Raw genomic sequence first — 27,500 nt, 5'->3', positions numbered from 1 at the left:
ACCAACTGCCAGTACACTCCTGCTCAAAGGAATGCCAGCTCTTGCAGAAGCAGGGAAGTAAAAATGTGACTAAAACAGGTTTTGATTTCTCTCCATTTGTGGGGGGAAAAATGGCAGTAGTTTTGAGCTGAATCTACATAGTAGTGCAGCAATGTGCCCAAATGACCAAAAGGTCAAATGTAAGCAAAGTTGCTACCTTATAAGATGTTGACAATACTGTCAGCACATCCATAGTGAAATGAATTATCTGCTAATATGTAGAAATAAATACACCCCATTCAATTATTCTGTACAACTAGAAAGGAAACTGTATTCCAAATCAATACACATGAAATAGCTGTATGATGTATGCCATTTATGATACAATGGCTTTCTGATCAGGTTTATATGGTGTGAGTAAAGCTGATTCAAAACAATGATACGAAACAAATCAACATCATTTTGATGACAGACACAAAACTGGTTTGCAGATACAGTTTTTAATGTATCACAACAATGAGCAACAAACATACTTGATGAACTATTTCCAGAAGTTGTTCAAATACCATCTACAATAAACGTCATTTCAACTATGACAACAGGTCTGTGACAAAAATAAAAAATAAAAGTTTCAAAACCATGTTATTACCGGTGTAACGGTACAGTTGAGACCTCAAACATTACAGTAACAAAAACTAATGAGACTACTCTCTATATATAAAACATCAATAACATTTTTGGTTTAGTTTATTTAAAGTTTTAGCCATAGGGGCTTCTTCTTAGTAAACCCTCAGGATGCATTTCCTATGTAACCAGGACTTAGAATACATATTGTGTAGGATATGACTGCTCCGTGAAATTCCCTTTTGACACCCAGAAAAAAACAATCCCAATATCAACCTTTTGAAGGCTGTCCTCTCTTTAGCGTGACACAATCCATCCGTTTGAAACAGTTTTTTTTTTTATTCTTTCTTTCTTTTTGGCTGCTGTGCAGTTGCAACATTTATGTACAGTTCGTTATGTGTTATCGTACCATCCTTTTGGTTGTTGGTTTGTTAGCTTTTACCAGTCCTTTAGTGTGGGAAGCATTGTGTTTGCTGCTAACATCTTAGCACGTGATGCTAGCTGACAGTTCAGTCTGGCAATGCTTTAGCCACATTGAGGGGAAAGGCAAGAAGCCAGGTTGGGAAAGCTTTTGGGATCAGGACAGTCGTTGGTGTTTGTACAATGGCAGGATTGCACCTATACGGAGGCCAGGACGTCTCTTATGAAACACAATCGTAAAAGTGTCTTCAGGATCAAAGTAAATGTTAAAATACTAAAAATCCAAATCAGAACATTTAAAAAGTTTCACACAAAAAAAAGAGAATAAAAAACGCAGACATTTTGCATTTAAACTTTGAACGGAAAAACAAAAACACCTGTACTATAATAAAACGCAAGAGGAAATGTTACTGGATTTCATCGTTTGAAACAATAACTAAGCATGATTTGATTTTAACCTGTCAAACAGTTGCATTACATGCTACTTGTTCATCTCAGAATAGGAAATACCAAAAGCAATACAGTTTTGCATTTCTTCATATTAATAAATGTGTACCATGCACAGCCAACTACGAATATGTACAACAGCTTAGCTCTCTTTGTTCACAAGCCTTTTCCTTTCATACAAATAGCCTCTTGTTACTTTGGAATGAATCACATTGGCTTATCTTACCAAACTAGAAAGTGATTCGTCAAAATGTAACACCCTTTGACAGCTTTCACATTCTTTAAGTTCCACTGCAAATAAAAGAAGACCGAAACAAAATGAACATAGAATGAAAACAGCAAAGCAAAGCGATCCATGGGTCAGTATTCAGTCTGTTGGAGAATTTATGGCGAGCAAAAATAACATTACACAGTAGCAGCAACATTTTGTTATAAGGTAATACTTCGTAACGCATAAACGTGTAAGATAAACTGAAGAATTATTGTTGACTTTGCATGATTTATCAACTGAAGTGTCCGGAAAATGTATGCGAGGACGAAGAGCTATGCACTTAATGGCAGTGTATAGGTTTAACACTGTTATCAGTCCTACAAGCACTGGGGAAAACGTTTCATTATATCAAATACATGCGGTAGTCCCCCTTTTTAAAGCAGCATATTTGCTTATGCAAATATTCATACCTTTTGTTAAAAAAGAACAACATTTTGACCGACTTATACTTTAACAGTTTCAAGTATACAGTACTACTTTTATGGACGCACCAATTGTTAAATAGGTTACTGGGATGTTAGGCGTCAATCCTCTAACACATGTGGACCAAAATGCTGCTGCAATAAACACAAAATAATAATTAAAACAAACAAACATACCAACGGAAAAAAATCTATTAAATTAACACATGGGTCTACCAAAATAATATGACTAATAAAAAACAAACCAAAACAAAGTAAGTGCACTATAGTCCAGACACAAGCAGGTACCATAACAGTACAGCAATTCACAAAGGAAACATGTCTTATTCACATAATTCATCCTCAAGAGTGTATAAAACTAGAGTTATTACCTCTTCAGAAAAGGGGGTGAGCAGAGATACATGAGAGAAGGTAAGAGTTGGCACAGATGAGTATATTCTACAAGAGAAAAAGAGGGTTGGATATAGACACAGTTTGTTGTAATACAAACTGGAAAACACAGGGGAATCATACACATATACCTCACCATTCTAAAACTCCCTCAGTGGCAAAACCATACTGTCTTTGTAGGGTGGAAACTAAAAGGATATGCACGCTGTCCATTGTAACAGTAATATTGTCTCTCTTGGTACTCTACACACATCAAGGAAATGCGTCCGATAAAGCTTGACATGTTTTGGTTAAAAGCCAAGAGGCTCGTTGCTGCTTTAACAAATGAGAAATGTTATGTTCTGACCTGAGAATTTAAAGCTACTGAATTACACCTATCTAGACTAAGAGAGATTCTCTTTGAGGGTTTTCTGGATCGTCATCCCATACAGTACATGCTAGCATTTGGAAAACAATCCAGCTGAGGTGCAATTTGCTATCATGAGTTTTTGGCTTGAAACAAGCTCCACGGGGGAGCCTGAGAGATCTTTTCCTACTCCGTGTTTTTGTATACAATATAAGCTCAGTCAAGCATCTGCAACAGTTCTGTCCATAACAAAAATCTATCAATATCTTGCCAGCATATCAATATGGGAAAAACAATCCTGAGTCAATCATTTGGTACTGTAATTTTTTGGGTTAGAGAAACTTTGGAACTGCAGTTTAAAAGTCTTATTTTTGTATTTTATTTTTTTTAAAGCAAGGGATCCTGTTTTTCACCTCCTACACACTGAACATATCCATTCTGATACTGCTGAAGCCTGCGTCTAAGCCGGAGGTCGACTTAGCCTTGGCCTCCAACACCTTATCTAAGTCATCCAGCTTCTGGCTTAGCTCGTTGTCAGACTCATCTGAACAATTCTTGTTGGGTAGGGAGGTGGGAACCCCTGAGACGCTGCTGCAGGACGTTGAGGTAACCATTAGAGGCAAGGAAAGGGGAGGAAGAGGAAGAGGAGAAGCAGACGGGGAGGAGGAGGAAGAAGCAGCTTTCCGGGCGGTGGCCTGGAAAAGGATATTTGGCCAGGACTTGATGGATAAGCGAGAGAGATGGGGAAAGGTGTTATTAGAAGGAGGAGCTGCAGACTGCGAGGTAGATGTGGTGTTGACAGGAGTAGGTGTGCAGACAGAGTGAGGTAATAATCTAGCATGCTCTTTGGCATTTCTCATTGCTTGTTTGATTGTTTTCTCTTTGTGCAAGCTCGACTGGAGGTGTTGGCCAAGTGCTTCATTCCCGTTGACCACCACATTACAGGCGATGCACGTGTACTTGCTCACTGCCTGTCTAAGAACTGTCTCCTGCGGGTCTGGAAAGGGGTTTCCGAAGTAGCAGAATGACTTCTGGTGATGCAGTGCGGAGCCCTCATCGCTGAACACCTTATGGCACTTCCTGCATATGAACTCGTGCTTGACAGATGGAACAATGAAAGCGTCAGGAAAGTCTGTGGTACTTTTGGTTTCTGTTGGCGATTCTACTTTTGTGCTTTCTGTCAAAGAGCCTTTGTTGTTGTTGGTGTCATCCATAGATTCTTTTGGTTTGAAGGAGTTGGAGTTGCTCTGCACACATGGTGAAGACACCTTCACAGGGATTGGCTTCTGCTTCTGCTGCTGCTGTTTATGATGCTGATGTTGTTGCTCAAGCTGCTGCTGCTGTTGCTGCTTCTGCAGGGAGTCCTGGAGAGACTGCTGGTACTGCTGATACTGCTGCAGGAGGGCAGTGGGATTCATCCCCGCCATGGCGGCCTGCGGGATGGCAGCAGGTCCGTATGGGAATAGGTTCTCCATCCCGCCGAACGGAGGGAAGTATCCCCCCGCCTGCATTCCTCCAAGAAGCTGGGGCGAAAAGCTGTTGGCGAAGCCCGGGAGGAAGTAAGGCAGGAACTGGCCTCCCAGGAAGGAGCTTGGGTCTGTGGCGCCGGCCAGGGCGTTCTGAAGAGCCTGTAGTTGAGCGGCATCCAGATGGCCCTCACTTCCTGGTTTGCCCATGGCTGGAGACTGCTTTTCCCTCTTCTTGTTGTGGCTGACGTTGGGGGTCTGTGGACGGCCGCCATTCTCCGCTTCTCTTTCCTTTGCCTTCTTATGGTGGTGCGGTTTCTCTACTGATTTCTTGCTGCTGCTGTTGTTGCTGTCTCTCTCTTGGTATTTTCTGTGCTGCTCAATGTGGTTGGTTGAAGTCAGAGGAATGGAGGAAACAGGAGGAGGTGGAGGAGGAGGAGGAGGAGGTGGAGGAGTCTGCAGAAGAGTCTTGGTTGGGGTAGAGCTGAGAGACATGGCAGGAGAGGGGGTGGCTGGGGTGGGGAACCCAAGCATACCAGCACCGGGAGACGCTAAAGCTGAAATACAGTGGTATAAATTATATTGAAATATATTTATATTCACCCTAACATTACTATTGAAATAGTGTTCAGTATGACATTATGGAAATGTTTGCAGTTATGATTTACTTTATTTTATTTTTTAAAGATTTTGTTATGGATCAAAACTGTCACATGCGCCTTATGAGATACCAACATGAGGATATTATAAATATACCAAACCCACATCAAAGGAGAGAAGGGGAAATAAACACCACAAATAAAACCAATGATAAAAATGCATTTGCTTTAAACTATTATTTTACTTAGCAGTTCCACACTGAACGTTGAGATCATGCATGCATTAATGTGTCATTTACACAATCTCCAACGTTTGGTCAAAATATCTCTATACCCACCAACAACAACACTGTAATGGAATGAGCAGAGAAAGTAGAGTAGAGAAAGTCTTTTGTGCATATAAAGTATGGACAATAAATGTTCATAATAAAGCTACTATTCTCTGTGTGTTCTATGTTCGTCATACTAACTCACCAGGTGTGTTGGGTGGGTAAACAGGAAGTGAGGACGGCCCGTTGACCCCAGGAAGTAGTACCGGCGGAAGTCCAGAGATCCCGGGGTAGCCTGAGGGCAGGCTGAGGCCGTGAAGTGCATTGTTCTGGTCCACTGCAGTCTGAAGCTGCTGGGCGGCCAGGCTGCTGAACCCGTCGCTCCCAGCCTTTTTCAGACGATCCATCTCCTGCTGAGCCATCAGCTGACGGACCGTGGTGGGCGTTAGATAGTCCTTCTCTCTGTCCACCTGGTTGCCCAAAGTCTCCTGCACTTTAGCAATGTGCTGTTTGGAGAAGATGTGGTCACGGATGGACATCCGGGCAGTGTACTTCACACCACACAAAGTACACTCCGGCCGGGGCCCATCCGGCCCGCCTTGACTGATCATGAATGGCTTTCCGATGTTGATTTTGAACTTCTTTTCCTTGGCGCGGGCATTCTGGAACCACACCTGAATCACACGCTTTGGGAGGCCAATCTCGCTGCCCAGCATCTCACACTCATGCATGGTTGGTGTGCGGTAGTCGCTAAAGCAAGCTTTGAGGACTTTCAGCTGAAGGTTGCTCATCTGAGTCCTGAAGCGCTTGTGGCCTGGTCTCTCCCCACCACTGCCACTGCCCTTCCCAGACCTGAAGGGGTTTCCACTTCCGAAGGGGCTTGGGGAGCTGGGGTCGGTCAGGCTGGAGGTCTCGCTCTGGTCGTTGTTGTCGTCCATGTCGTCATCTCTGGAGCTGTAGTAGGAGTAGGAGTAGGAGCAGGAGTCTCCGTCCTTGCCCGAGTAGCTAAGGGAGGGGCTCACCATGCTGAACGGGAAGCGGTCGTCGCCACCCCCGTCTGAGCTCTGGGCCTGGTTGCTCTTGCTGTCGCATCCCAGCTTGTCCCCTCCGTTGGCCGTGAGGTTCTCTACCTCGTTGTTGCCCTCGTCTCCGGTGGTGGCGTCACTTATGGCCGTGTTGATGGACGAGGTTTCGTCAAAGTCCATTTTGTTGTTGATGTCGTAGGATGAGGCCTCTGCAGAATTAATGTTAAGCCCTTCAGATTCATCACAGTTTTCTGCTTTTAAGGATGAAGGGCTCAATAAGTTTTTTAACGGTGCCTCAGATGGTTTGACTGGCGTTGAGGAGGCTGCGGGCAGCTCATACTCATTCGGCTCAGTCTTGGTGGGTAGCTGTGGATACTCAAAGAAGTTGTACTTGTGTGGGCTCTCACCTCCATCGTCTTGGTTCATCAGTGGGCTATTGGGCAGACTAAACCCTGCCTGTTTGGCTTCATGCCAGTGTCTAGAGCGGATATGGCTGTCCAAAGCTGACTTGGCCTTGAACAGCGCCCGGCAAAAAGGGCATTTCTTGTGTGACTGGGAGGGCCCCAGAGCTCTGAACTGTCCCTTTCTCTCTCGGGCTCGTGTGTTCTGAAACCACACCTGCACCACTCTCTTCTTCAGGCCGACCTCACGGGCGATGTGATCCAGCATCTTCCTTGTGGGATTTGAGTCCAGCAAGTATTTGTCGTAGAGGATCTCTAGTTGTTCTGGGGTGATGGTAGTTCTGAGACGTTTGTCTCTGTGCTGTTCTTCAGTCATGTTTCCGTTATCTTTTTCATTAGATCCATCCTCTTTCTCGTCTAGTTTTCTCTTCATGGAGCCAGAGCCGGGACCTGAGGACAAACCAGAGCCGCTTTGAATTGGCATCTGGAGTCCTCCCGATAGCAGCTGGCTAGTCATCAGAGGATTATTGGGGTCAAAGATCATATAGGGCATGTCCATGGGCCTTTCCAAGAACTGGGAATGGAGGAACTGGTTCTGGGCAGCCAAGAAATGCATATGCTGGTGCTCCTGCCATAGCTCAACACTTGGGAAGGCTATCTTGCACTGGTCACACTGGTATTGGAGCATCTGGGGAGGGAGGCTGTTAGTGAGGGAGGAGAGGGCGAGGGAGAGGGGGCTGGAGGGGACGGCGGCTGACTGAGGCTGGGAGTGGGGTCTGGACATCTGGGGCTGGGAGGTCTTCTGAGGGGGTGGCTGAGGGGTGGAGGCCTTGGAGGGTCTGGGCTCTGGTAGAGACTTCATCATAACTGGGGAAGGGGCAGGTTCTGGCTCTTTAGGTCTGGGCTCAGAGGGAGGTTCAGGCTTGGGCGAGGTCTTCCCCAGGTTGGGGCGAGGGGAGGGCATCAGAGGGGAGCTGGAGCCTGAGCTAGTGGCTGTTACATGATGATGCTTGGATGACTCTGGGTGCTTGGCTGGGCCTGGCTCTCCCATATCCATGTACTCTTCAGATTGGTTGTCCTCATTCCCTTCCTCATCCTCGTCCTTGTAGCACGTCTTCTTCTGGTGGGTGATCAGGTCAAAGATTCGCGGGAACACCACACTGCATTTCTTGCACTGGTACTGCATGTTGCTGGTGCGGATGTAGCGCTCATTCGTCAGTTCTTTCTTCTCGTTGTCTTTAGCATCTGCCTGGTTCTCGTAGCTCTTCCGGGCCTTCTGGCGGGCGTTTTGGAACCACACAACGATGACCCTCGATGGTAGGTTAAGCACAGTGGAGAGCTGCTCAATCTCATCGTCTTTCGGGTAAGCGTTTGTGTCAAAGAAGTCCTGCAGGACCCTCAGTTGGTAGTCAGTGAACCTTGTCCGGGAGGACCTCTTGTTCATAGTGGCATCAGTCCTGTAGTACTCCAGTGTACTATACTGGGACTCCAGCCTAATATCCTCCAATGTGGTAATAGGTGGAATGTTGAAGTTATAAGGAGAATCTTTGCTTCGTTGCCTCTCTTTGAAGAGGGTGTTACGGAACCAGTGCTTGATGACTTTCTGGGGGGAGGCCGGACTTGTCGGCCATCTCTTGAATCTGCTCCTCATTGGGCGAGTTGTTGATGTCAAAGTGCGCTCTGAGGACCTTCAGCTGGTCGTCCGTGATGCGGGTTCGGGGGCGTTTGAACTGGGACTGCCTCAGGAAGTTTGGATCGAGGCCTAACTGCTGCTGACAGAGCTGAGTGAGATCAGAGGACAGGGAGTCCATTGTAGGCAGCTGCAAGGCGAGTTGAGGGTGTAAACCTTGGTGCTGCATGGACTGCATCATCAGAGGGGGGAAAAGGGAGAAATCTAGTGGGACGGAAGAGGGAGAAACCTGTGGGGGTGCAGAGGGTGGTGGAGGAGGGGGAGGTGGGGGTTGTGGCTGGGGCTGGGTAGCCTGTTGAGGGGCAGGTGATGGGGCCTGGGTCTGGGGCTTGTTCATCGAGTTGGAGGGAGCTTGCTGGGTGGTCACTGGGGCTGGTGGGGGAGGAGGAGGGGGAGGCGGAGGTGGGGGCGTCTCTGGAGAAGGGGGGGTTAATGGGGTAAAGCTTGTCATAGGCCTCTCTGTACTGCTGGGCAAACTTCTCCAGCTCTCCATAAGGGAAGAACTGTCCGTGGATGTGCTCTTGGTGGCTTTTGAGAATGAGCATGTTGGAGAAGAGCTTTCCACATATCCCACATTCCAGCTTGTCGTTATTGATCTCCACTTTTTGCGGTTGTTGTTGTTGTTCTCCTTCTTTGTTTTTCTTCTGGTTTTTCTGCCTGTTCTCGTTGTACTGGATGACCAGCTCAAATCCAAAGTTCTCCAGAAGGGCCTTGGCAGCATTTCCTCTGGCTCCTGACACGATACGTGGAGGAGGAATCAGTGGCTCGGGAAACTTGGACTTTTTGTCTTTGTTGTCCTTTCCTCCCTCACTGACTCCATCCCCTCCGTTCTCCGTCTTTGTTTTGCTCTCCTGTTTTTCCAGATGCTCTTCTGCCTCTCTGGACATCTGTATGTCAGACACTGACACAGCATTGGGCTCCATTTTGGGCTTGTGGCTCTGCAGTTGCTGGTTCTTCTGCTGCTGGAGCTGCAACTGGGATGCTTGTTGCTGCTGTTGCTGCTGCTGTTGAGCCTGCTGTTGAGCCTGCTGCTGAGCCTGAGCCTGCTGTAGCTGGTGTTGCTGCTGCATCTGCTGCTTCAGGTCTTCCAGGAAAGAACCAGTCAATCCTGGCATTCCGAAAGCGGCGGCTGAGTGAAGAGCCAGCTCTGGGCTCAGGTTGAATTCTGCCCCTGGGATGTAGAAGGGGAACAGGAACTGTGGCTGCTGGAACTGAAGCAGAGCCTCTGGGGTCATGCCGAACTGGGGGAAGAAAGCCGGGTTAAGGAACTGGGGCTGGAAAAAGGCAGCCTGCTGCTGGAGCTCATGTTGGAGCTGCATCTGTAGCTGAGCTTGGGACTGAGCGTTCTGATGGCTTTGCTGTGCAGAGACATGATCAGTAGTTTGCTTTGCGTTGTTGCTGCTGTTTTTGGCTTCTTTGGCATCTACAGTGTTTTCTTTGTTAGCCGACGGCGTCACGCTTCTAGCAGTGTCTGAGTTAGTGTTGTTGCCTTGTACGTTTGGGGCTGGGCTGCTGGATGGAGCCATGCCACTAGTGTTCCCACTCCCTCCACTGCTACTGCTGCTGCTTGTCTCTGTTTTGGCAGTTCTAGCTTTGGTCTGATGCAGCACAGACCTCATGTGGATCTCCAGGGTTGAGCTTTGGCTGTAGGCGACATTGCAGATATTGCATTTGAATGGTTTGTTGTCTACATTGTTGTTGGTCTCTGCAGGAACCGGGCTGGAGGCCTCCTGGAGAACCTTCTTCAGCTTGTGCAGGTGAGAGACAGAGTTGTAGTGGACCAGGAGGATGTTTTTCTGGGTGAAGGACTCCTTACACACCGTGCACTTGTATGGCCGGGACGGGTCCAGGAACTTCTCCATGGTGAAGTTGGGGCCTTTCCTGAAGGGGAGTGTTCGCTTAGTTTCGGCTCCCATGTCATCTAGCAACGAGCTACTGTCACTTCCTGTTGGGCTGGCCTTCTCTTCCAGATCCAGCTCGTCGTCTTTCTCCATTTCCTGTTCGAAGGCCTGCTGGGCCTCCTCGTAGGCCCTGGCCTCGCTCTCGGAGAGGAAATCTCCGTTTACCGGCAGGCTGCCGCAGAGCTGCTGGACCTCGGCTTCGCTCAGCTCTGGATGTCCGTTCTCCAAGTGCTTACGGAGCGCCAAGAATGTCCGGAAGCTCCGTTGGCAGAGGCTGCACATGGTGGCCGCCCGGATGGCATGGTACTGGGAATGTATCTGCAGCTTCTGCATGGTCTTGAAGGCCAGGCTGCAATGGTTGCAGCGGTATTTGTAGACGTGGCGGTCGGAGACCGAGAGTTGTTGCTGTTGCTGCTGGCATCTCTGGAGGTCGTTCAGATGGTCCTGGAGGGAGTCAGGGCTCTTTCGATCCTGCCCGACCACAACAGACCTCTTCCAGTCTGGGGCTTCAGACCCATCCTTGGGGGGTTTGAGTTCCTCTCCATGGAGGTCTCGTTCACTCTTGCCTTGGCCTGTGCTGTTCAACTCCTCCTTGGAACTGTTCCCTGAGAAAGGACAATGAAAAACCAATTAAATTCATGAACAAAAGACATTGTACAAATGCACTGAATATCATGTCTGGAAATGTAAAACTTGTCTGGTGAAAATAAATAATATTTTGTTTCATTTGTGTAGCAGGGCCCTTCTACAACCCAAGGACACTTACTGTAACTCAAGATGGTGTAATAATGACACTTTCCAAACAACCTCAAAACAGTGCATTCAATACCGGCAGGGGTAAACATGCTCTGCCTACCTGTGGGCTTTCGATACTTCTCAGAGAGAACAGATGAAGCATCCATCAGAGACAGAGCGTTGTCTTGTCCAGGAGAAGGATGCATCATGTTATTGGGCACCATCACATCAGGCCCAGCCACCTATCAAAGTCACACAACAAAAACAACTTCATCATCTTGATCATAACCATCCATAATTGCAACATGCATCATAACAAAATGTTATTAAAAAGCATCAAAATATAAAATGTAATGTAATAACGGATCATCTATCATTTAATAACTATAATATTGGTGCAGGTGCTGCTGACAATATTTGTAACTGATATTAACAATAATGATAGTGCAGCGGTTAAGATATTGAGTCAAAAAGTTCACCGCAAATATAAAAAAAACATGCTATGGAGGTGCCCTTTTCAACTAGCCTCTCAACAAGCCTCTCAAGAATTTGCTTAACTGTCAAGTTTATGCCGTATTCTTGGGAGAGTGGGATAAATGCATCAGACATGTTTTCTAGGACTGCACAGTGACAGCACTGACCAGAGTTGGTTATGGGACTGTAGGGAGCACTGGACAGCCAAGCCATTTTTCTATTTGCCATTTCAACATTATAGATCTTAAAAGTGATTAAAGAAAACTCTCTAGAAAACCTTTAGACCTTGAGAAAAATGTACCGTACGTGCAATGCCATTAGAAGCAAATTAGATTTTTCCTCCACATTTTTTCTTAAGTTATCTATGAATCAAACATACGGTCATAAGCAGTTTCTCAACACAGTCTGGAGCCACACTGTGCAGGTGTGTGAGGTGGAGCTGCAGGTGGATCTTGTTGCTCAGGACGTCTTGGCACAGTGGGCAGCTGATCACTGGCTGCTGCATGGAATGCTGGGACACCACGTGGAGCTGTATCCTGTTGGCGTCTTTACTGCTGTAGTTACAATAGGGGCACTGCTGCACCTGCTGGGAGAGAGAGACAGCATGGTTATTACTGGGAAAATACTGGAGAATAGAACAAGTAACTATTGTGAACAGGTAAAAACACGTCACTTTTAACAGTACTGAGAAACCTAGACGACAGAGTGCTCCGAAGATGTCTCATGCACTTAGGGCTAAAAGATTGAACTGAATTTCCCCTCAGCTAAACAAATCGTAACCACCCCCCCACCCCTGTTCTCGTCCCACTTTACCTTTACACACAAAATGTAGATCAAGCGCCTTTCCATGTAATGCACTTAAGCCCCCCCCGACTCGTGCAATTTTATTAGTGGGAAACATGATTGGAGGGAATTTCTAATCAGGAGATTAGAGCTGACAAAGGTGTGTCGCCTCCCCGTCTCCCGCCTAGCCCTCATTACAGGGAGTACTCCTAAAATGGCCGCCCCCAGCCACCTGCCTTAATGTAATCCATTTCTGAAATGACTCAGGCCTCCTTCCACTCAGGGCCCTCCACCAGACAAGCTAATACTTCATAATCTAATTTAAAAACACATATCATTTAAAGACATGCAAAGAGAGAGGGACCGGGAGAGGGCCTAGCCTTGCCTGGTGCAGGCAGGTAGGCATTCCACTTAAGAACACAAAGGAGCGAGAACGTTCTATGGATGCTAAAGTGTTCTGTCAGTGAGGGATTAGTTTGGGGTTTACCCTTTGAGTTCTGTTGACAGCACACTACTCTCTAAGACATTTACTCTTAGCATGCCGGCTAACTGGTTAAATATAGCTTTACCTGACGGTTTATCATGGAGTATTAGCAGCTAGCTTAGCATACCTGCTCGCTAACGCTGGTCTTCCCCTCTGCAGACTTGGGCCTTTTGGGCGGGCTGTCATTCTGTCTCTCTGGCAGCATGGAGCGTTTTCCCACAGCGTTGGATCCAGGAGACTCTTTAGGCAGAGAGTTCACTCCTAAAACACAAGACAGCAACAGAGGAAAATGATTTGATTGCTTTGTATCTCTGTTATAAAAAAAAGATGTTCCAGTAAAATCCTAGTTCTCAATGGATGAAGGCAAAAAAATGGTCAATTAATCAATGTCTGTCACAAATCATGTGTATCAAATTAAAAAACAGATGGACACGTGGTGATTTTCATCGTGATTTTCATCTTTTGACAGACATTGGCTGTGGGGCTCGAAGTGTCGACCTATTGTATCACCCTCCTAATTATCATTCATATACATTGAGTCATTCTGCCCCGAGGACATGGAGAAATGGAGAGAAAATCAAACCAGCCTCATTATCACAGCAAGACATACACAAAATGTTATGGTAATATTATACACTTCATTAGGCCATATTCATCTAGCACCCCTCTTCCTCCAAACACACACACGTACACAATCAGGCAAACATGTACACATACACACGCATCTGCACACACACACGCTAAATATTCAAGCCGTTTCCTGGTCACGGCTGGAGGTGGGGAGGTGGTTTACGTGACTGCAGCAGAACCCAATGCTAAGAGATCAGCCTCTGGTTGTATATAGAGACGCTGTTGCCCACTGATAAATCTTTCATTACCTCATCCTTAGATACAGCCAAACTGTGTGTGTGTGTGTGTGTGTGTGTGTGTGTGTGTGTGTGTGTGTGTGTGTGTGTGTGTGTGTGTGTGTGTGTGTGTGTGTGTGTGTGTGTGTGTGTGTGTGTGTGTGTGTGTGTGTGTGTGTGTGTGTGTGTGTGTGTGTTTTTAGCTACACTCTGCCAGTGCAATTTACTCTCTCTGCACAACACAAAGAAACAGCAGTAGCACCCCACTACGCTTCTCTCTCTGTCTATCTTCTCTCTCCCTCTCTGTCTATCTCCTCCCCTCTCTCTCTCTCTCTCTCTCTGTCTATCTCCTCCCCTCTCTCTCTTTCTCTCTCTGTCTATCTCCTCCCCTCTCTCTCTCTCTCTCTCTCCCCCTCTCTCTTTTCTATCAGTCTATCTCCTCCCCTCCCCTCCCACCTCTCTCTCTCTCTCTCTCTCTCTCTCTCTCTCTCTCTCCCCCTCTCTCTTTTTCTATCAGTCTATCTCTCCTCTCTCTCTCTCTCTCTCTCTCTCTCTCTCTCTCTCTCTCTCTCTCTCTCTCCCCCTCTCTCTTTTTCTATCAGTCTATCTCCTCCTCTCTCTCTCTCTCTCTCTCTCTCTCTCTCTCTCTCTCTCTCTCTCTCTCCCTCCCCCTCTCTCTTTTTCTATCTCCTCCTCTCCCTCCTTCCCCCCTCTCTCTCTCTCTCTCTCTCTCTCTCTCCATTTCCTCCTCTCCCCCTCCCTCCCTCCCTCCCCTCTCTCTCTCTCTCTCTCTCTCTCTCTCTCTCTCTCTCTCTCTCTCTCTCTCTCTCTCTCTCTCTCTCTCTCTCTCTCTCTTTATTTCCTCCTCTCCCTCCCCCCTCGATCTCTCTCTCTCTCTTTCTTTTTTTCTATCCCCTCCTCTCCCTCTTCTCCCTCTCCCTTGTCTGGTTACTCAAGGCAATATTGTGAGTCTCATTGCAACTCAACCCTTCACTGTAGTCGCACAAATACAAAAAGGAAAAAAGGAAAGCATTGATACATGTAGAGAAGAAAACAACATTTTGTATTCCATATTATTCCCTGCCCTGTATTTGTGCTCGGTGCATATCAATTCCTCCCACTCGTTCATGCATTTCAATTCTGCTGCAGGAAGCGGACTTCCACTTATTTTATATGTAATCCCCCTATATCTGCAGTCTGAAATATTGGCCTGTCAAGAAAAGTGACAGAGTGAGGGGAAGAAGAAAATAAAAAAAGAGAGGGAGAGAAAAGAAATCACAATGTGAATTTTCAACAGCATCCGAGAAATTCTCTGCAGTCTGGAATATGAAGGTATTTTATTCACCCTCCGCTGGTCTTTGATGGCCCTGCAGTGCTGGTGTGTATGTGTGTGTGTGTGTGTTTATGTGCGCATGCTTGTGTGTGTGTGTGTGTTATGTGAGCATGCTTGTGTGTGTGTGTGTGTGTGTGTGTGTGTGTGTGTGTGTGTGTGTGTGTGTGTGTGTGTGTGTGTGTGTGTGTGTGTGTGTGTGTGTGTGTGTGTGTGTGTGTGTGTGTGTGTGTGTGTGTGTGTGTGTGTGTGAGAGAGAGAGAGAGAGAGAGAGAGAGAGAGAGAGAGAGAGAGAGAGAGAGAGAGAGAGAGAGAGAGAGAGAGAGCCATGTCATATACATCTCATGACAGTAAACCCTACCAGCTCATTGGCCAGTTGGGTCTGGTCTCGTCGCACCCATCACAATCACCTGACCTTTTCTCTACTCTCTCCTTCCCTCCATTTATTATGACCGTTTCTAATTTCATCTTTCAATTTTCTCCCTCCATCTTCCAGTCAATTTACAACTAAATTACATCCAGGAGGAGAGAGGAGGAGATTGCTAGACAAGAGGTAGTTGCAAACACACTCCCAATCTGGCGAGGAGAAGACAGACGTGTAGCCTCCACTGACATTGATTGTCATCATATTGAATGTGAATGTATAGCATGTGTGTGTGTGTGTGTGTGTGTGTGTGTGTGTGTGTGTGTGTGTGTGTGTGTGTGTGTGTGTGTGTGTGTGTGTGTGTGTGTGTGTGTGTGTGTGTGTGTGTGTGTGTGTGTGTGTGTGTGTGTGTGTGTGTGTGTGTGTCCTACTGATTTCTCTTCTTAATCATCATGCTGTTTTCATCAAGGCGTATAGCTCCTTCACAGTCAAGGCGGCACTCTGAAGAAACAAACTGTCACGCAACCTTGAACATGGACAAAATGGAATCCCTCTTCCACCACTTTACACAGGGCTGAATGGCGAGCGCCGCAAATGCATCATATGCATGCGACCATTTCAAGACCCACACAGTGGAATTCAAAACTATAGATGCCTCTCATCCATATTGTAAGTGGAATGACACAGAGCCTTTCACGAGATGATGTGATCAAGTTGAGTAGGGAAACTATGTACCCTACATCTATGCACTTGACTGTACATGATAGCTGGTGTCTAATTCCCTGCTACCTATCTCCATCTAACACACTGTCCTTTTCTTCCTTGGCCCCTGAATGGTCATAAAGAAAATAAAATGATGTGGGGAGAGAGAGAGAGAGAGAGAGAGAGAGAGAGAGAGAGAGAGAGAGAGAGAGAGAGAGAGAGAGAGAGAGAGAGAAAGACAGAGAGACGTCTCATTCTCCTTTGTTTCTGAGCCTCACACTTAATGATGCTCCTTTTTTGCTCTCCCATTTTCTCTCTCTCTCTCTCTCTCTCTCTCTCTCTCTCTCTCTCTCTCTCTCTCTCTCTCTCTCTCTCTCTCTCTCTCTCTCTCTCTCTCTCTCTCTCTCTCTCTCTCTCTCTCTCTCTCTCTCTCTCTCTCTCTCTCTCTCTCTGCGTGTCCTGATGCTGTGCAGCACGGCGGAGAGGCATTGGGGCGATGAGGCGAAGGCTAGAACAGGCCTGACAAGGTTCCTCCTACAATGACAAATGGCTGGCTACAGCAGGACCTTGGCTGATTAGATAAATCAAAAAGTGATTTATGACGTTCAGACCGTTTGCATTGCAGGAGAGAAAACAACCATGCTACCCACCCATCTTTATTTACTACTGTCAATGGTAGTTAGGACGCCAAGTGTATACACAGTCCCACGTATACACACATATACACGCACACACGAATGTGTGCATGACGTACACAGATGCACACTCTAACACATACACCAGTGTGTCCAATTCAGTTCTCTCTTGAACACCAGGATAATTCTGTCCTAAGTTGTTCCTCAAAAGCAATACCGACAATAGAATTGCTCCTAATGGTTTTCTCACATACTTATTTCGGCTTGCGCCCTTTACGGTAAATCTAACGCAGCAAACTTCATTTTCACAAAAACTAGAGGTTCACGTGTTATCACATTTTTTCTTTAGAAATATACAATTATTATCTAATCTTTAAACATAAACAATCTATTACATTTAAAATAGAGCAATACAATATTGGGTACAAGTCAGTAAAATAATATATATTTCTAAGATTTTGTTAAGAGAGCTCTGCTGGTCAGAGGCAGGTTGGATTTACTATTCAATTTAGCAGTCCTGAGATTTGGCAGAGGGGCTTAGGTTACAGGGCAGTAAATTTACCCTGACAATGGACAGAGAGAAAGAGGGAGGGTGGGAGAGAGGGAGAGAGAGAGAGAAGGTAGAGAGAGCAAAATGGAGGGAGAGAGATAGAGAGGGGGGAGAGGAATTGAGGGAGAGCAAGAGAGAGAGCGATGGGTGGAGAAGAGAGAGAAAGAGAAAGAGAGGAGGGAGAAAAGGGAAAGAGAGGGGTTGTTTTAGAGGCCTAGTGGTCAAAGGTTATGCATTATCCTGACCTCAGAGTCACCTGATAACATTAGAATGCCACACTTTGAATGCTACACTCCCACAGCCAGGCAAACAGCAGCACACTAAGTCACACGGACAGAGCAGCACAGCCAGGCAAACAGCAGCACACTAAGTCACACGGACAGAGCAGCACAGCCAGGCAAACAGCAGCACACTAAGTCACACGGACAGAGCAGCACAGCCAGGCAAACAGCAGCACACTAAGTCACACGGACAGAGCAGCACAGCCAGGCAAACAGCAGCACACTAAGTCACACGGACAGAGCAGCACAGCCAGGCAAACAGCAGCACACTAAGTCACACGGACAGAGCAGCACAGCCAGGCAAACAGCAGCACACTAAGTCACACGGACAGAGGCACCTAGATGTTTTCAAGGGGAACTGATGACCAAATGAAGTATATTTTAATTAATGCCATTTTTTTAGGCAATCTATTTTTATTTGTTGCCTTTGTAAATGTTCTCATCCTCGACCTGTTTTTAATGAGAGATAAATATGAAGGGAGCGGATGTCACATTTGACAAATTGACCAAGACATACACCCACGCAATGATTAAAATCAAAATAAAACTAATAGCTGCAGGCTTATAATTAAATATGCTAATATGTTTAATATATTTTAATCTAACATCTAGGAACGGCAGAGATTGACCAACCTTAATTTCAAATCTGGCTAAATGTATGGGACACATCCGTGCAAACAAACATGTTTTGCAAATAGGAATTTGTTCATCTAAAATATTCCAGATTTGATCTCGTTTGCATACTTTTTCCGTTTCGTTTCACTCATCTGTAAAATTCAAATTTTATGAGAAATGAATACAACAACATTGGGCCAAACAAACAATGACTAATTTCCTTGCTAATTTGAAGCAGGTAGAGTCAGTAATTTCCTTAGTTGACAGGCTGATTTTCATGCAAGGTCTTTGTTTAGTAAGATATTTATAAAGAGAGGCCCCTAAGCCATACCACTGACAAGCTCCATCTCTACACTGCACAAAGCAATCTGGAATTAATCCACATAGGGACATTTGCATGGAAAATGAAACATGGATTAAAATTAATCTAAAATGACACTGGATTAAAATAAGACAATGTCAATGAAGCAAGGGAAAAGCTCTCATCTCTCATCTCTCTCTCTCATCTCTCCCTCTCCATCTCTCCCTCCATCTCTCTCATCTCTCATCTCTCTCATCTCTCTCTCTCATCTCTCCCTCTCTCATCTCTCCCTCTCCATCTCTCCCTCCATCTCTCTCTCTCTCATCTCTCCCTCTCCATCTCTCCCTCCATCTCTCTCTCTCTCATCTCTCCCTCCATCTCTCTCCCTCTCCATCTCTCTCCCTCTCCATCTCTCTCCCTCTCTCTCCCTCCATCTCTCTCCCTCTCTCTTTTTCTCCATCTCTCTCCCTCTCTCTTTTTCTCCATCTCTCTCTCTCATCTCTCCCTCCATCTCTCTCCCTCTCTCTCCCTCTCCCTCTCTCTCCCTCCATCTCTCTCCCTCTCTCTTTTTCTCCATCTCTCTCCCTCTCTCTTTTTCTCCATCTCTCTCTCTCTACCTCTCCCTCTCCCTCTCTCCTCTCTCTCTCTCTCTCTCTCTCTCTCTCTCTCTCTCTCTCTCTCTCTCTCTCTCTCTCTCTCTCTCTCTCTCTCTCTCTTTATCTGTGACTCTTTGTTTAAGAGATCTTGGTCTTGGATATGTGGAGAACAAACAGTACTCTCTTGGTTTGTGTTTAAGCTGCCTCCCCGGAGTCTACTGCTGTGTGTTTTACAATTATCCTCATCGCAGATTGGGCATGGAGATGGACGCACTAAATCTAAATCTCACTTTTTAAGCTGGAAAAGAGCAAAACAAGAGCAGAGCACAACAACAAGCAACCAGACTAGACCAGACCAGGCCAAACCAGACCAGGCCAGACCAGGACAGGCCAAACCAGACCTGACCAGGCCAGGACAGGCCGAACCAGACCAGGCCAAACCAGACCAAACCAGGACAGGCCAGACCAAACCAGGCCAGGACAGGCCAGACCAGACCAGACCAAACCAAACCAGACCAGGACAGGACAGGACAGACCAGACCAAACCAGACCAGGACAGGACAGACCAGACCAAACCAGGACAGGCCAAACCAGACCAGACCAGGCCAGGCCAGGACAGGACAGGCCAAACCAGACCAGACCAGACCAAACCAGACCAGGACAGGACAGGACAGGCCAAACCAGACCAGACCAAACCAGACCAGGACAGGCCAAACCAGACCAGACCAGGCCAGGACAGGACAGGACAGGCCAAACCAGACCAGACCAAACCAGACCAGACCAGGCCAGGACAGGACAGGCCAAACCAGACCAGACCAGACCAAACCAGACCAGGACAGGCCAATCCAGACCAGACCAAACCAGACCAGGACAGGCCAAACCAGACCAGGCCAAACCAGACCAGACCAGGCCAGGACAAACCAGACCAAACCAGACCAGGACAGGACAGGACAGGCCAAACCAGACCAGGCCAAACCAGACCAGGCCAAACCAGACCAGACCAGGCCAGGACAGGCCAAACCAGGCCAGGCCAGGACAGGCCAAACCAGACCAGGACAGGCCAAACCAGACCAGGCCAAACCAGACCAGACCAGGCCAGGACAGGCCAAACCAGACCAGGCCAAACCAGACCAGGACAGGACAGGACAGGCCAAACCAGACCAGGCCAAACCAGACCAGACCAGGCCAGGACAGGACAAACCAGGCCAGGACAGGACAGGCCAAACCAGACCAGGACAGGACAGGTCAAACCAGACCAAACCAGACCAGGCCAGGACAAACCAGACCAGGCCAGGACAAACCAAACCAGACCAGACCAAATCAGACCAGACCAAATCACACCATGCTGCTGGTAATGATGCTGCTGGTAATGATGCTGCTGGTAATACGGGGGTGTAAATGCATTTTGATTTGTATTTTTTCACCTTTATTTAACCAGGTAGGCCAGCTGAAAACAAGTTCTCATTCACAACTGCGACTACTACTGTGACAACTGCGATTCTCATTTACAACTGCATTGACTTTAGTCCCTGCCACTGACATAGAGCTGAGCGAAAGATGACTAGCTCGATGTGCGTGTGAGCTGAGAGATAGATGACTAGCTCGGTGTGTGTGTGTGTGAGCTGAGAGATAGATGACGAGCTCGGTGTGTGTGAGTGTGAGCTGAGAGATAGATGACGAGCTCGGTGTGTGTGAGTGTGAGCTGAGAGATAGATGACGAGCTCGGTGTGTGTATGAGCTGAGAGATAGTTGACGAGCTCGGTGTGTGTGTGTGTGAGCTGAGAGATAGATGACGAGCTCGGTGTGTGTGAGTGTGAGCTGAGGGATAGATGACGAGCTCGGTGTGTGTGAGTGTGAGCTGAGAGATAGATGACGAGCTCGGTGTGTGTGTGAGCTGAGAGATAGTTGACGAGCTCGGTGTGTGTGTGTGTGAGCTGAGAGATAGATGACGAGCTCGGTGTGTGTGTGTGTGAGCTGAGAGATAGATGACGAGCTCGGTGTGTGTGTGAGCTGAGAGATAGATGACGAGCTCGGTGTGTGTGTGAGCTGAGAGATAGTTGACGAGCTCGGTGTGTGTGTGAGCTGAGAGATAGATGACGAGCTCGGTGCGTGTGTGAGCTGAGAGATAGTTGACGAGCTCGGTGTGTGTGTGAGCTGAGAGATAGATGACTAGCTAAACGAATAGCCTTCGCTGTCTCTCTCAGCTCTCCTTCTGCTCCACCGAACCCAACATTATGGAGGTATAGCATGCAGGAGGGAGGGAGAATAAGGTAGAGAGTGAGGCCATGTAATATTCATCTTGGGCATGGATTTCCATCTCATCCATAAACAGGCCATGTGATGTGAGTGGATATTTGGATAAATTCAATGTAGCCAAGCCAAGCAAGGGGACAGCCAGACCAGATGCTAGCTAGCTCCAGGGGATGTTCTTGTTAGCCATTAGAACACAAGGCCTCGCCTCTCTGATCATGCACCACCATTCTTACATTACAAATGGATGCAGATTATATATTTTGTGTGTGTCATTTTTTTCTCTTTTAAATTCCCATTGAGCAAAAAGCATTGTGATGGGGACATACATTGGCCAGGGTCTATCAGGCAAATGATGGATGGAACAAAACAAAAGAAAAAAAGAGAGGGAGAAAACTAATTTAAGGGTTACAAGGATGTGGTGCGATATTAGTAAAACACATACATGCGTGCTGTCTAATCCTGCGCTTATGAAAAATGAATATGTCATTGGAGAGGGCACAAGTACAGGCAAGATTAATACAAGGAGCTTATGAATTACAAGCATGCCAACTGATTTGATTAAAAAATAATCTGGGGTCTAGTCACTGGATGGTTATATTCTCTAATTTATCCTCTCTCACTCACTCTCTCTCCCTCCTCTCGCTCTCTCTCCCTCCTCTCGCTCTCTCTCTCCCTCCTCTCACTCTCTCTCCCTCCTCTCGCTCTCTCTCCCTCCTCTCGCTCTCTCTCCCTTCTCTCTCTCTCTCCCTCCTCTCGCTCTCTCTCTCCCTCCTCTCGCTCTCTCTCTCCCTCCTCTCACTCTCTCTCCCTCCTCTCCCTCTCTCTCCCTCCTCTCTCTCTCTCTCCCTCCTCTCACTCTCTCTCCCTCCTCTCGCTCTCTCTCCCTCCTCTCTCTCTCACTCACTCTCTCTCCCTCCTCTCACTCTCTCTCCCTCCTCTCGCTCTCTCTCCCCATCTCTCTCATTATCTTTCTTTCTTTCTTTCTTTCTTTCTTTCTTTCTTTCTTTCTCTCTCTCTCTCTCTCTCTCTCTCTCTCTCTCACCCCCTCTCTCTCTCTCATTATCTTTCTCTTTCTCTCTTTCTATCTCTCATTCTCTCTCTCATTATCATTCTTTCTCTCGCTCTCTCAATTCAATTCAATTTGCTTTATTGGCATGACGTAACAATGTACATATTGCCAAAGCTTACTTTGGATACAATGTTAAAATAATAAGAATCAAAATGGTCAATGGGACAACAGTAACAACAATAACCAAGGGCCAAAATGACCATACATTGAACACTAACAATAAGCATACAGTAGAGTACATGTGCAGGTTGATTGGTCTGTCAAACACTGTCCCTCATCTTATGGCAGGCAGCAATGTAGTGCGCTACCAACCCACAGCTATCTGTGTCTCCCCCAACTGTATGGGTAGTCTATTCTCATCAGAGAGGTATTTGAAACCTTGAATAAGGGTTTCAAATTAGGGGAAATTACACACTCTAATTGTTTAAGATTTTTGACATTTAGTCAGGAAATGCAGCTCTGTCTCAGGTTCTGCTGTGGTGCACAGCCTTTCCTCTACAGGGAGCCAGATTTTCCTGCGTCTACCCTTCTCAATGGCAAGGCTGTACTCACTGAGCCTGTAATTTGTCAAGGTTTTTCTAAGGTTTTGATCAGTAACCATGGTCAAATAGTTAACCATGGGGTACTGTCGATTTAGGGCCAGATAGCACTGCATTTTGCTTTGTGCTTGTGTTTGTTTCCCAATAAGCAATGTAGTTTATTTTGACTCTGTTGTAATTTATTTTATTCTGATTGATTGGATGTTCTGGTCCCGAGGCTTCAGTGTGTTAGTAAAACAGGTTTGTGAACTCAGCCCCAGGACAAGCTGGATGAGGGGACTGAGGCTTCAGTGTGTTAGTAGAACAGGTTTGTGAACTCAGCCCCAGGACAAGCTGGATGAGGGGACTGAGGCTTCAGTGTGTTAGTAGAACAGGTTTGTGAACTCAGCCCCAGGACAAGCTGGATGAGGGGACTGAGGCTTCAGTGTGTTAGTAGAACAGGTTTGTGAACTCAGCCCCAGGACAAGCTGGATGAGGGGACTGAGGCTTCAGTGTGTTAGTAGAACAGGTTTGTGAACTCAGCCCCAGGACAAGCTGGATGAGGGGACTGAGGCTTCAGTGTGTTAGTAGAACAGGTTTGTGAACTCAGCCCCAGGACAAGCTGGATGAGGGGACTGAGGCTTCAGTGTGTTAGTAGAACAGGTTTGTGAACTCAGCCCCAGGACAAGCTGGATGAGGGGACTGAGGCTTCAGTGTGTTAGTAGAACAGGTTTGTGAACTCAGCCCCAGGACAAGCTGGATGAGGGGACTGAGGCTTCAGTGTGTTAGTAGAACAGGTTTGTGAACTCAGCCCCAGGACAAGCTGGATGAGGGGACTGAGGCTTCAGTGTGTTAGTAGAACAGGTTTGTGAACTCAGCCCCAGGACCAGCTGGATGAGGGGACTGAGGCTTCAGTGTGTTAGTAGAACAGGTTTGTGAACTCAGCCCCAGGATCAGCTGGATGAGGGGACTGAGGCTTCAGTGTGTTAGCAGAACAGGTTTGTGAACTCAGCCCCAGGACAAGCTGGATGAGGGGACTGAGGCTTCAGTGTGTTAGTAGAACAGGTTTGTGAACTCATCCCCAGGACCAGCTGGATGAGGGGACTTTTTTATTTGCTCAGCTCTTGGCATTACATGGCTTGGTAATGATATGAGATGGAGTCACTGTATTTTAGATGTTTCCAAAACTTAATTGCTCTTTTTAAATTTTTTATTATTAGTGTATATTGGCCTAATTCTGCCCTGCATGCATTGTTTGTAGTTTTCCTCTGAACATGTAGGAGAATCTTACAGAACTCTGCATGCAGGGTTTCAATGGGGTGTTTGTCCCATTTGGTGAAATCTTGTTTTGCAAGTGGACCCCACACCTCGCTGCCATAAAGTGCAATTGGTTCAATGACATATTAAATTAGTTTCAGCCAAATTTGAATAGATATTTCAATTTTTTTTAATGGCTTTAAGTTCCTTCACTACATCATTAAGGTGTCCAGTTGAGCTTATTTTTAAACCTAAGTAATTGTAGTGTGTGCAGTACTCTATACATTTTGTACCAATTGAGAACTTTGGTCTAATTCCCTGAGATCTGGATCTTCTCTGGAAAATCATTATTTTAGTCTTTTTGGGGTTTACTGCCAGGACCCAGTTCTGGCAGTACTGCTCTAGCAGGTCCAGGGCCCAGGTCTGGCAGTACTGCTCTAGCAGGTCCAGGGCCCAGGTCTGGCAGTACTGCTCTAGTAGGTCAAGGGCCCAGGTCTGGCAGTACTGCTCTAGCAGGTCCAGGGCCCAGGTCTGCCAGGACTGCTCTAGCAGGTCCAGGCACTGCTGTAGGCCATGTGCTATGGGTGACAGCAGGCATAGGTCATCTGCGAAGAGTAGGCATTTAGTCTCTGAATTGTGGAGACTAACACCAGGGGCTGAGGAATTTTCTAGAATAGTGGCCAATTCATTGATGTAAATATTGAAGAGTGCAGGGCTCAGATTGCAACCCTGACGAAGGTCCCGCCCCTGGTTAAAGAATTCTGTTCTTTTGCCAATTTTAATGCTGCACGTATAGCCTCTGTAATTGTTAGGGTCAAATTTGTCTCCGTTTTTAAAGATTGGGGTTATGAGTCCTTGATTCCAGATGTCAGGGAAATAACCTACACTCAGGATCAAACTGAAACAGTTTTAATATAGCCAATTGGAATTTTACACTCGTGAGTTTGAGCATCTCATTTAGGATGCCATCATGCATGCTTTTTTAAATCTGAGGGCCTGAAGTTTCTTATAGAGCTCCTGGTCAGTAATTGGGGAGTCCAATGGATTTTGATTGTCCTTTATAGCTTCATGAATTTGAGGTTGTTCTGCGTTTGTGTCAATTTGAATGGTGTTGTAGAGTGTTTTAAAATGGTTTGTCCATATGTCACCATTTTGTATCGCTAATTCCTCTTTTTTTTAATCAGTTTCAGTTGTGCTTCTTTTCCTGTATATATAGTTGATGTTTTGCCAGATTGATGCTTTACTGTGAGTCAATGTGGATCCAGAAAGTTATCTAAGAGGGTTTGGACATTTTGGTTACTGGTTGCTTTCTGGTATTCTTCTGAGCTGTTTCTGGTATTCTTCTGTTCTCTCTCTCTCTTTCTCTCTCTCTCTCTTTCTGTCGTTCTCTCTCTCTCCCTCTCTCTCTTTCTGTCGTTCTCTCTCTCTCCCTCTCTCTCTTTCTCTCTTTCTCTCTTTCTGTCGTTCTCTCTCTCTCTCTCTCTCTCTCTCTCTCTCTCTCTCTCTCTCTCTCTCTCTCTCTCTCTCTCTCTCTCTCTCTCTCTCTCTCTCTCTCTCTCCTTATCTTTCTTTCTTTCTTTCTTTCTTTCTCTCTCTCTGATGGAGTGCTTAGAAAGGCTAGTCTGAAGCCTTCACATGCTACACACACAGGTGGGTTGAAGGTATGGGTTGGTGTGTGTGTTCTTACTGTGTTCTCTGTCAGCCAGCTCTCTGTCATTGAGGCCAGGCCTGGAGGAAGAGCGGGGAGGAAGGGGTGCTTCGTCATCACATGGATCTTCTGAGAGAAAAGTAAACACAGAGAAAAGAATACATTACCCATACTGCTTCACTCTGTACACAGCTCACCAAGTAACCCTCAGTTCGAACAAAACACATAATCATACTTTTTGGTAACCTGTGTATGTGTTGCTCACTAGGCTGCTCAGCTCTGCCCGGATGGCTAATGCTAGCTAGCGCTAATCCTATTCTAACCAAACCCTAGTTCTCCCTCTCTTTCTCTCTTTCTCTCTTTCTCTCTTTCTCTCTCCCTCTCTTTCTCTCTTTCTCTCTTTCTCTCTTTCTCTCTTTCTCTCTTTCTCTCTCCCTCTCTTTCTCTCTTTCTCTCTTTCTCTCTCCCTCTCTTTCTCTCTTTCTCTCTTTCTCTCTTTCTCTCTTTCTCTCTTTCTTTCATCCCGCAACCACTTTAGCTTTTATTCCTTTCTCTTTCTGTAATGAATTTACAGCAGACTGAGAGAGGCCAGACAACCAGGACTAACACCCACAGACACACACTGTAACACACAGCTGAATACACACATACATTAAAAAACAAATACATATACAAACACATCCAAAAAGTGTTCAAATTCATATATTTTTAAAGGGGCCCCCTCTGTAACAAATTCAATGAATGTGGGTGTCAGAGAAAATGAAAATGGTATGTGTGTGTGTGTGTGTGTGTGTGTGTGTGTGTGTGTGTGTGTGTGTGTGTGTGTGTGTGTGTGTGTGTGTGTGTGTGTGTGTGTGTGTGTGTGTGTGTGTGTGTGTGTGTGTGTGTGTGTGTGTGTGTGTGTGTGTGTGTGTGTGTGTGTGTGTGTGTGTGTGTGTGTGTGTGTGTGTAAATCGCTGTGCTCATCAATCTTTCTCTGCCTTAATAAGCATGTATTATCATAACCATAGAGACCTAGCCAAAGGTGCCTTAGGGGTCACGTACACATTTGCATACAATCACTTTGGCCATTGTGTGGTGTGTGTGTGTATGTGTGTGTGTGTGCAAAATGGGTCCAAAACCCTCTCGGAAACATGATATAATTAACCCTTTCATATTCAGTACACACACACATACACACAGCCCGTCCAGGCGCCGACGCTTTAAGCGGCAATACATTAAGTGGAAATTATATACAGCATGAAATTTTCATGGCAGATGCTGTTGAGTGATTGAGAGGTGAAATGATGGTTGTGTGTGTGTGTGTGTGTGTGTGTGTGTGTGTGTGTGTGTGTGTGTGTGTGTGTGTGTGTGTGTGTGTGTGTGTGTGTGTGTGTGTGTGTGTGTGTGTGTGTGTGTGTGTGTGAGAGATGTGTGTGTGTGTGTGTGTGTGTGTGTGTGTGTGTGTGTGTGTGTGTGTGTGTGTGTGTGTGTGTGTGTGTGTGTGTGTGTGTGTGTGTGTGTGTGTGTGTGTGTGTGTGTGTGTGTGATTGCGGCTGCACCCCGGTTCTGATGTTTTATTAATATGTCTGTGACAGTGGGATGAAATATGTCCTGTCACCCCAGGAAACATAGACTGCAGAATCTTTTTTTTTTTTTTTTGGTGCAGCGACGTATTCTAATTCATCCCTCCTTCACACAGATAGAGGAGGAGGAGGAGGAGGAGGAGGAGCAGGAGGGGGAGGAGGTGGAGGAGGTGGAGGAGGAGGAGGAGGAGGGTAAAACGAGAGGGGGTAGGGAGAAAGACGGGGAGAGGTGTGTGTGTGTGTGT

At 46.5% G+C, this 27,500-nt stretch overlaps 1 protein-coding gene across 1 annotated transcript in view; it reads right to left on the bottom strand.

Moving 5' to 3' along the window:
• Window positions 1-460: 460 nt before the first annotated feature.
• Window positions 461-27,500, bottom strand: part of zfhx4 (zinc finger homeobox 4) — a 165,565-nt gene continuing 138,525 nt past the window's right edge. Inside the window, 8 exon segments of the mRNA XM_046292642.1 lie at window positions 461-4,922; window positions 5,439-8,268; window positions 8,270-8,776; window positions 8,778-10,855; window positions 11,107-11,227; window positions 11,839-12,045; window positions 12,854-12,987; window positions 25,730-25,819. Coding sequence (XP_046148598.1) covers window positions 3,316-4,922; window positions 5,439-8,268; window positions 8,270-8,776; window positions 8,778-10,855; window positions 11,107-11,227; window positions 11,839-12,045; window positions 12,854-12,987; window positions 25,730-25,819 — 7,574 coding nt within the window. The 3' untranslated portion in view covers window positions 461-3,315.

Source organism: Oncorhynchus gorbuscha, linkage group LG12, assembly GCF_021184085.1.
Source record: "Oncorhynchus gorbuscha isolate QuinsamMale2020 ecotype Even-year linkage group LG12, OgorEven_v1.0, whole genome shotgun sequence".
Classification (NCBI taxonomy): Eukaryota; Metazoa; Chordata; class Actinopteri; order Salmoniformes; family Salmonidae; genus Oncorhynchus; species Oncorhynchus gorbuscha.
The sequence above is the reverse complement of the archived record's forward strand: the minus strand, read 5'-3'. Positions and strand labels throughout refer to the sequence as shown.